Source organism: Aspergillus pseudonomiae, assembly GCF_009193645.1.
Source record: "Aspergillus pseudonomiae strain CBS 119388 unplaced genomic scaffold BDV37scaffold_235, whole genome shotgun sequence".
NCBI lineage: Eukaryota > Fungi > Ascomycota > Eurotiomycetes > Eurotiales > Aspergillaceae > Aspergillus > Aspergillus pseudonomiae.
In genome coordinates this window covers 1-9277 of record NW_022476227.1, presented here as the reverse complement: position 1 = coordinate 9277, position 9277 = coordinate 1, and the positions used below count along the sequence as shown (strand labels likewise).

Genomic DNA, 9277 nt, shown 5'->3' with positions numbered 1-9277 from the left:
GCTATAGCCAATGGGCTAGTGTTGTTTGCACCGGGACCACTGTATGGAACTCTTTCTACGGGAATATTCCTCTGAAGCCAGGAGATACTGTTCTCTGCCTTGGTAAGTCATCCGGAATCTGTGGTAGAATAGAGATCTAACTGGAAGTGATAGGTACTGGGGGGGTGTCTGTCACTGGTCTCGTTCTGGCAAAGGCTGCTGGTGCCACTACTATTATCACATCTTCTTCGGAGGGGAAGCTACAGTATATTCAGCAAAAGTACGGAGCTGATTATACCATCAACTACAAGACCACTCCCAAATGGGCAGAAGAGGTGCAGAAGATAACCAACGGCAACGGTGTAGATTACATCCTTGAAAACGGTGGCTCTGGGACTATCAAGCAGTCCTTAGAAGCTGTTGCCTACGGTGGTAATATTGCAGTTATAGGCTTTCTTTCACCTTCTCTCCAGCATACCATGCCGGATGTAGCCGGTCTTGCATTGGCAAAAGGAGTAATTGTTCGTGGTATCATGGTTGGTTCTAAGGAGCTGCTTGAGGATGCTGTTCGATTCATCGGAGCTCGTAATATACCTGTCCCTGTTGAGAAGACTTTCAAGTTCGGCCGGGACCAAGTGGTTGATGCATACGCATACCTTGCGAGTAGACAGCATACAGGAAAAGTCTGTATCGACTTTTATTAGCAAGCCTTGAAGTTTTCCATTTGCTTTTATTTAGTAGGGTGAAACGATACGTCTATAAATCCGTAACATAATATTTACGAATTTACAACTAAAGTCAGTCACAGCCCCTAGGCGCGCCCCATTCAGATGTTCTACTGTAGTATACAGGGCTATAAATTTACGCACTATCCGACTTGATAGAATTACTCATTTTTATATCGGTCTTAAATTCATGCTTTTTTGACTATTCTAAATTTCTATATGGCGACGCGTTGGGCCACTGGTTCACCGAGTACGTCAACTACGATATCAGTAAGATCATATAAACCGGTTAGAAAGAAGAAGCAAGCAGCACAAAAGGATCGCGGAGGCGAAACGACTATATATCAACTCAGCTAACCAGAAGGATGTATTAATTCCCTAACTACATCAAGCTTTTATTTTCCAGTGAATCTAGGAAGATCGTCAACGAGGTTCCATATTGGGTGCTGTCTTGAAGCGGAAGTGACAACCTACGGCTTGCCCAATCTGCCAAGGGAAACATGCAAAGATCATTATATGATCCTTTTCTTTACTTCTTTTTTTCAGGTTTCTGACAACTAATAGTGCACCGATACAGCTATTTATCAAGGAAGTACAGCCTCAGGTTCTGGGTGTGTATTTGATTCCTCGAATGACAAACGCCGCAAAGAACATTGGTAGAAGTACAAAGATGCATCAGATACCTAACAAATTCTTTTACAGTTAATCCGCGTTCTGTATGAAGGCATCAATGAAAATGTCAAGAAACTCCGAGGAAATATACAAGGTATTCCCTCACCTCAGGAGGCCATGATAAAGTTGCGATCACTCTTCCTATAGCGATTATCTTTTGAGCTTGTTCGCCTGGTAAGGTCTGTATTAAGCTCACTGGTCCACTGTTAGCCTAGTCTTAATTTGACCCGAAAAAAGGCTACAGAAGGCTTGTAGAACCACTTTCAAAAGGCGCCAGATCACAAATTGATATTTAGTTTGAGGAATTTAATAGCCCTACGGGTACGGACGTCATGGTGGTTGCTGTCTTCTACTTTTACCCCACTTTCTTCTGCGATACATACGCTGCCACAGCTATAGCGATTCAGTTTTACATAGTACTATTGCGATTCAGAAGCAAATTAGGACCTTGTTAAGGTCTATGCTAGCCCTCTTGCCCTAGCATTCTATTTTCGGCCCTACGTCACAGTGGCAGAGGGCAGATCTGCATCTGTCTTGTCTTACATCATACTTAACACGTGAGTAGGACCTGCTCATTGAATTGGAAACACCGCACCTCTTGCCGCATATGAACGCTGTAGATCTAGAATGATCATGTTGTGGTACAATACTAGACGGCGACATCCGGCAATTATCATCGCCTCTGGGACGACGAGAGATGTTAATGGAGCAGTAGAGGCTGTGGTCCATGTATTAATTGACTACCCGCGGCTAGTAAGGCTGCGACAGGAGCCACGACGCAAGATTGGAAGAGCATTTAGCAACATTTCAGATATGATAGGACGAGCAAGACAACGTAAAGAAGGTAGGTTAAACGATGCCCCGCAGGACTATAGCGCCTTAGGCACAATACTAGACTTTGCAGAGGCATTGCAGAGGTTTCAGAGCCGCGCGCTACAGGGCCGCTAAACGGAGCACCAGGCATATAAGCCACCACAGACGGTGACGAGGCTCCAAGTTCATTCGAAAGCAATGGTGTATTGTACATAAACATATATGAGGACTAGATAACGTTACCCTGCATATCGCCTAGGCGAGAGGTAAGTGTTACCATACCACCACTGAAGGTCCCAATAACACGACTGATAATATTGGAGTCTTTCAATATCCATACAGACATATATCTAAGTCTCAGTGGACTTTTCTGCTTCCCGTTTGGTGCCGCTCATAGAGGAAGATGAAAGAAAAGTAGTTCTCAATTTGGGTGGTGTTCGTTATTAATTGCCTGGGCTCGGCTTATTCTGTAAGGGTACGGGAATCGGATGGCGGAGTAAGAGTTTGAGCCGACTAATCTGACTATGAGCATAACAGAAGGTACCAAAAAGGCATTTTCTTTCTTTTTTTTTTAAAAAAAAAAAAAAAAAAATGGAAAGAAAGAAATCCATAGAGAGAGACATGGAGACATACAGAAACACCAATAGAGATATTTACTGATGAGGGGAGCCCAGATGGCCACGGCGATAATTTGCCCGAAACTCCACGAGCTGAATGCGATCGTTGGAAGACTGAGTGCTACAATTCCGAAAATGTAAAAGAAGTTGGAGGATAGAAGGATAATTTCAATGATCGCAGTTAGTGTTCTGGAAACGAACCTGGCTCTTTTGGATACTAGCCACGGATACGCTCGGTGGTAAGTAGCTTGAAACGATGGCTTTCGGTTGAGCCACCTCTTGGGATAGAGGGCGAGACGTTGCAAGGCGAGGATCCCATATATCCCAATACATACAAAATTCAGGATATCATCTGTGACCCCAAAGAATATAAGGGTCATAGCGCTGAAGTAATAATCGGAATGTGACCGGCAATATATAAGGGGAGGAGGGTGATAGCCACATTTGTCTAGATGACTGGCGGTTGCAATACTCTGCAAATTGGCCACTCTAGGCTCCATCTTACATAGATGGAGAGTGACACTAGACACCACTATCGTTATAGCGGACCATAGAGAAATATACCACGAATGTAAGTCAACCCTGTGTAGAATCCATAGGCCATGTGTAATCGGAAGCACACCCATTAACGCCACAGCCTTAACCGTGGAGGTGTTCGATGTAAGCTGCGCCAAACTAGTTGCTTCATAGAGCTGCGGGCCAGCCACAAGAGCGGTCAGGGCAGCAAACTGAAAGGACAGCATGTAGAAGCATTGAGCCTCCTGAAACTCCACTAACGTGAACGTAAGGGCGGAGAAGTGGCGGTGTCGTATGCATCGTGTGACTCCCGGAAAGAATTTTAGTATGAGTACAGCGAAATGGATAAAGGCAAGGATGCCAGATTGCATCGCCAATGAGAGCAACACCTGCGATTCGCGCGAAAAGATAAATATTAGTAAGTCATGCAGTCAAGATACAGAACCTTCTAGGCAGATTCACCCCTACACCACTAATATCTCGATTTGCGTTAACGTTGATACTACGACAGGTCACAGTTTCGAATTCTGGTTCGGGGTGGGCGAACAGGCGATAAAACTCGTCCGGAGGGTACCCCTCTGAACTGCATCCCTTCAACTGTGGATCTGGCATTTGACAGTACTGATCAAGGCACCTCCCGATAAGGGCCCCCAAAGTACTGTTGACATGCAGATAGTAGCGTTCTGAGGATGGACCAGAGTTATCTGTGCGCTCCCGAAGACCAACGATACTAAAGCACCTAGCCAAGGTATTGAACGATTCGAATACCTCAGATGGGTCCATGCAGAAAGTGGCCGTTAGGTCAGATAGATCCCTTGCCATAATCGGTTAAACGAGGAAGTGGCACGTATTGGAGATCCATGGGTTGTTAGCTTTGCAAAGAGCAGAACCAGTAATTGCCAGAGATCAAATATTTATGTTGTTGTGCCTTTTGTGGGACCCCTGAGACCAGACTTATGTTATTAATAATCCTCAAACATTGCTGATTCTTTGTTAATCCAATCAATGGGAAAGGAAGCAATGAGACATCCGTTAAGTGGAGTACCACTTTATCTGTTAGGTGGGTCGTGTTTGAATAAGTCCTACATTCGTTAATTGGTTATTTGACTGGCGTAGCTGAGCTAATCATCCCCTTTAGGATAACCACATGAAACCTACAAAACCGGTTCGAGAAGTTCGCATAAACCAATCATATATTTATAATGTCAAAGTGTCTTTTAAAGAGCCAATTGGCTTCCTGCTCTTTGTCCCTCGAAATTATATTTTATTAAGGAACTTCTGTCTTGGGTTCTTCGGTTCTTTATAGCTCTAAAAAAAAGACTATCTTTGGCCCAGAATACTATCGGCAATATTATCGAGATCTGGAAAACACAGGCGTTTTTCGGAAACGATATACTGAAGTAAGGAAGAACAATATCAAAGGTGTCAAGGATAAGTAGACGAAGTGAGAATTTATTCCCTGTACTAGAATAAGCTCGTAGGATGCTTGCAGTGGATTGGCATGATGTACTGCGACTTTCTCAGGGAATACTGGCTAAAATTCATTGCTGCAGCCTGGAAAAAAGATGCCATGAGCTTTTTTAAAATCGATACTTAATGATATGTAATAAAAAAAGTTCAGCAGTTCACATGAAAACTGGAGGTAATGGTGCCAAGTGTGTTGCCAAGCTATTGACCGCAGTCTTCACGCCAAATGCCATAGTGACATTAATGACGTAAGTTCTATCAATGTCTCTCCCTGCTCTGTTCACTAACTACTGGCCAGTACATGACCGGCGCCCTGGTGCCCTTATATAAACTAGGCTTGTCTGCCGGAGACAAACGCGTTATGAATGTCGATGACTTGTACCTGGTGCTTCATCATCACTGGGTACTAGACAGCATGCCATATCCTGATGGCAGGCAGATTTACTCAGTTGGTCCGGCAAACTCTTAGCTCACCGCTCATACACTGACGCAGTAAAAGGTTCAACAGCCCCTCGTGGAACGTTTAGCTCTGATAAGTTAGATCAAAAGCGGGCATCTGACCAAGTGCTCTACTATAACAATTCATCTAAAAGAGCAGATAGTTTAAGTTATGATCTTGGGTTTGCAATAGGTAGTGTGGTGGGGCGTAGGCGAAGCAAAACATTTTAGGGGCTGCGCGAAAGGATCTGGGTTCTGATTGGTTTCCAATCCACAACTTAACTACTCCATTTCCTACTTTCTCTTATAATCTATCTGTATAAGTAACTAGTTATTTTGATTGGTCCATAGGTTTATACAACTATAACTATATGCAAGTTTCAACAACAACGCTATATATACGACCAACAATATATAGTTTAAATGATAAGTTAAGTATAGATAGAACACTAAGACCGATATATCTCAATATATATTATGCATACAGTCTATTATAAGGAAATAGTCAAGTTATACCGAATCCTGCGTCGGCCTAAGACTTATTTAGTTCAAACTAGTAAGCCAATCGCCGTCGGGTGTGTATATATATCCTAGCCAATAATGATATTAGTCCAATCTTTTCAGACTCCTATGTCTCATTTCCGGTTTCACTGTAGTTCAGATATACCCCAGTGTTTTCTAACTTTATTCCCTTTAGTGTTATGGTCCCTTTCTTCTCGCCTTTCGCATGGGTTGGTCTTGCCCTTCCGCCACGTAGAAATCCAACAACCATCATAGTGGAACGTCGCACAAACACTATACGCGTGGCCTCGCTGTCGTCAAAGGCAAGAGCTGAGGATCTGGGTCCAGTATGAAGTGTGTCTAACCAATCATGATTAGTTAGGAAATAGCGGCTCTCACTGAGGATCGCTGCGGATTGCTGTGGAGGGTTGCTTGTGGGATTGCCCCACCTGCTCCAGGAAACATTCCACTGTGCCTTTTCTTAACCACCCATCCCTGTGTCCATTTTAGATTAGCGCTTTCAGTTGGCTTTACTGCCCCGTCAATTCTCGCTCCAAAGGGCATGCTCGTTAAAATGTAAGCTGCGCGAATACCGATTTTGAAAACTGTTATTCATGTAAACAACTTGCGGAAGTACAATCTGTGCAACATTCTTCGCTCTTAGTAACAGGTAGCTCTGTGGCATAGTGGCAAGGCGATCCAGAGAATTGGGTCGCAATTGTACATTGTAAAAAGTTGTAGACATACTTAAATCTGGGCATTATCTCGGTACATGAACTCGTATGTATATAAACGAAGTGAAAGAAGCTAAAGGACGTCTAAACAGACTCCATACTACCCTGACCCAACATGGTCTTTTTTTCCCCCGCTTCCGGTTATTCGAAATAGAAGATCAGTCCTGGTGTCCTGACTCGATGGATAATTTCATCGAAAACTATCACTGCACCCTGGAATCTTCGCATCCCCGCTGTGAGACATACTGCCCCCAAGGTCGCCAGAAGTATTATCCGTGAGAACCTCCCCAACGCTTTTCTATATACTTTTGTCAATCCCTGTGCCGGTGCTGGAGGTTGACTCGAAACTTTGATAAGAAGATACTCTCACTCATTCTATTCTGCTAGTCGTAAAGACATGTTTGATCTGCTACTGCACGCCCAATCTGCAGAATTATTCTACTATCTCATACTATCTGCATCTCGAATGACGCTATTTAGTATTTGTATAATTTTGATAAAGAACAGCCAGTGGAATGGAACAAGATCACTAAATGGGAGAGGAAGGAGGGAGCTATGATATGCTGCATCGCGCGTATATGTGGCGAAAACCCCTTTCAGCGGGGCTATATTCAGTTGTGGGGTAGGGCGACCGTTGAAAGAGTGACTGGTACGCTTATTGATATCTAAGAGGAAACTCCACAAACCAATAAGGTTTGCGTTCCAAATATGCCCGAGGCTGATGAGAGTCTGCATGCCAGGGTCTAGTTATTATTTCCCGATAGTGAACGTTTATCAGAGAGGAAATTAGGTTCAGTGCCATGATGCAATAGTTAGGTCATACCCACATGATTTGAGACCAGAGCCCCTACGAAATATGTGACTATAAATTCTGCTGGTTTCACATAATAGCTCTCTAACATTCCATGACATTATATGCCTTCAATGATTAAGGGAAGGTATATTGTACCAAGACACACGCAACCAGTCAACTTGGATCCTCTGCGTATCCAGTCTCCACTTTAATATTAACGTTCTGCGTCGAGATGTCTCGCAGCATACCTCTTATGTTACGAATTGGAGCAGTTATGACACCTATTATTGTCAGCGAGAACCTTTCTTACAAAGAACTTTTTGAAATTATCAGCAGACATGTCGGTACAGAGGAAGACTCATACAAACAAAGTCTCGAAGGATTTTCAGTCCTCTGGGAACGTGCCAGCCCATCTAGTCCATTCCCTGAGAGGACCCTCGTTAGTGAAGAAAACTTACAGGCTACTTTGGAGCTTATGACTCTGAGGCTTGGAAGGGATGTTTTGGAAGCTGACCGCAAATTGGAGCATACATCATCTTCCGGGGTGTTTGGGTAATGTCCTATCTTTGCGAATTCAATTGGGTATAGCGAGTCCATATTCAATGAAACATGGTCCTTGTTTTGAGTACCTCTACCAATTCTAGGCGATCAAGTTGTTTAATCTTTCGTTGGACTTTTTAGTCCACTGGAAGTCTAAGCGGTCGGAGAAGATGATAATCTGAATTAGCCAATTTTTCGGATATATGCTACAGAAAATGGTGGCACACCGTGCCATTTTCCGAGCGTTGGAAACCAGAGATATGAACGCTTGTGCTAAAATAATTTTGTAATGCAACGGCATTGATCATGTCCTAGAGAAAATAATAGGCTTCCCTGCTACCTTCAAAATGGGCTACCAAGTCTTTTGTGAGCTTTTTGGTGAAAGTTAAAGAGTCTGATTCATACTGAAGTGCTTTTTCTGGTTTCTACATCTCCTTCTTCCCACTATCGATTTGCTGATGCAAGGGACTATCTATCATTTCCGGAGTTGGGCTTTTATTGCCACCCAATTCCCTGTTGGCATCTTTGTTGGCATTACTTGTGTTGGGAACCGGAGCATAAGGACGCGAAATGCTCTCACGTATAGGATGGGCTGCGCCAGTTTGAATTGCACCGTTATCCGTCACAATGTCAGCTGCAGAGAGAGCTAAATCACCCGAGTCAAAGTATCTCCGTTCCTATTGCTCATCAGTAAATAGTATGGGCCAGTGTCTTGTAAACATGCCTTAGACTGCTGTCCGAGTAATCCTCCTCTATAAGGCAGCCTTCCATAAATGCGGAGGCACCGTTTCTCATTCTCGGAGAGAGCCTGGCAATATATTAGCTCAGAGTGTCATATATTACGATGACGACGAGAGATTTCTTCCAACCTGGGAATCGGACTTTTTGTCCCGTCCAGATTCCATTGTAAAATGCAGGGAACATATGTAGTTAATTGTTTGAGAACGAAGAACAGCGCATTGAGGAAATTGCACTTTATGAATTGCCACCAATATACCTTGACAGAGATTGCTCGATGGATTACACTAGGACAGACGAATCTCCACGTCATCGCCTTGTTTCACTTCCATGGATGAACCCTTTTGAGCTCAAAACGGAGAGTCACGTGTTAAACCTTAGAGGTTGCCATGATATAGATCATAGTCGATTCCGCAGTCCTTGTCCCATTCCTTCTCTGAAAAAAGCTTGCAAACAGAAAAGTCTTTCCTCACGAGATACATCGACAAGCTAATTGGGAAGGCGAAGGAATTTCTGAATCGACAATCCTTTGGTGGCCTAGAGAATTCCCAGTACCGTTATTTGTTGTCAAAGATCTTCGATTTGTATTATAGTTACCCCGTTCCTCAGGGTACAGGACCCATACCCATGAATCCCTAAGGCCCTATTCATCTTTGCGCTCAAGAACCTCTTGGCAGCTTGACAGAGATGAGTTGAATACCCCAAGAGTATTCCAGTAGATATTAGGTAACCCTCTGCACATGA

General features: G+C 43.6%; 5 protein-coding genes across 5 annotated transcripts; 3 read left to right on the top strand and 2 right to left on the bottom strand.

The window, feature by feature from the left end:
* Positions 1 to 20: 20 nt before the first annotated feature.
* Positions 21 to 683, top strand: BDV37DRAFT_289935 (zinc-dependent alcohol dehydrogenase family protein; the record flags this gene model as incomplete). Its single annotated transcript, XM_032088596.1, has 2 exons — positions 21 to 102; positions 154 to 683. Coding segments are annotated over 2 exons (612 nt in total), but the record flags the coding sequence as incomplete, so codon positions are not given.
* Positions 684 to 2610: 1927 nt separating this feature from the next.
* Positions 2611 to 3693, bottom strand: BDV37DRAFT_277351 (uncharacterized protein; the record flags this gene model as incomplete). The annotated part of the gene is made up of 2 exons (XM_032085747.1): positions 2611 to 2702; positions 2823 to 3693. The coding sequence occupies 2 exons, from the start codon at positions 3691 to 3693 to the stop codon at positions 2611 to 2613; spliced, it is 963 nt and encodes a 320-aa protein (XP_031934158.1).
* Positions 3694 to 6521: 2828 nt separating this feature from the next.
* Positions 6522 to 7095, top strand: BDV37DRAFT_267254 (uncharacterized protein). The gene has a single exon (XM_032084011.1). The coding sequence runs from the start codon at positions 6860 to 6862 to the stop codon at positions 7019 to 7021; it is 162 nt and encodes a 53-aa protein (XP_031934157.1). The 5' UTR covers positions 6522 to 6859; the 3' UTR covers positions 7022 to 7095.
* A 281-nt stretch (positions 7096 to 7376) lies between these two features.
* Positions 7377 to 8015, top strand: BDV37DRAFT_93132 (uncharacterized protein). The gene has a single exon (XM_032091461.1). It carries the CDS (start codon positions 7488 to 7490, stop codon positions 7809 to 7811), a length of 324 nt encoding a protein of 107 aa, XP_031934156.1. The 5' UTR covers positions 7377 to 7487; the 3' UTR covers positions 7812 to 8015.
* Positions 8016 to 8220: 205 nt separating this feature from the next.
* On the bottom strand, positions 8221 to 8700 carry BDV37DRAFT_277349 (uncharacterized protein; the record flags this gene model as incomplete). Its single annotated transcript, XM_032085746.1, has 3 exons — positions 8221 to 8472; positions 8520 to 8603; positions 8665 to 8700. The coding sequence occupies 3 exons, from the start codon at positions 8698 to 8700 to the stop codon at positions 8221 to 8223; spliced, it is 372 nt and encodes a 123-aa protein (XP_031934155.1).
* Between the last annotated feature and the right edge of the window lie 577 nt (positions 8701 to 9277).

Coding starts and splice junctions, on each gene's coding strand:
- BDV37DRAFT_267254 (XM_032084011.1), top strand. CDS start 6,860: ATGTTTGATCTGCTACTGCACGCCCAATCTGCAGAATTATTCTACTAT.
- BDV37DRAFT_93132 (XM_032091461.1), top strand. CDS start 7,488: ATGTCTCGCAGCATACCTCTTATGTTACGAATTGGAGCAGTTATGACA.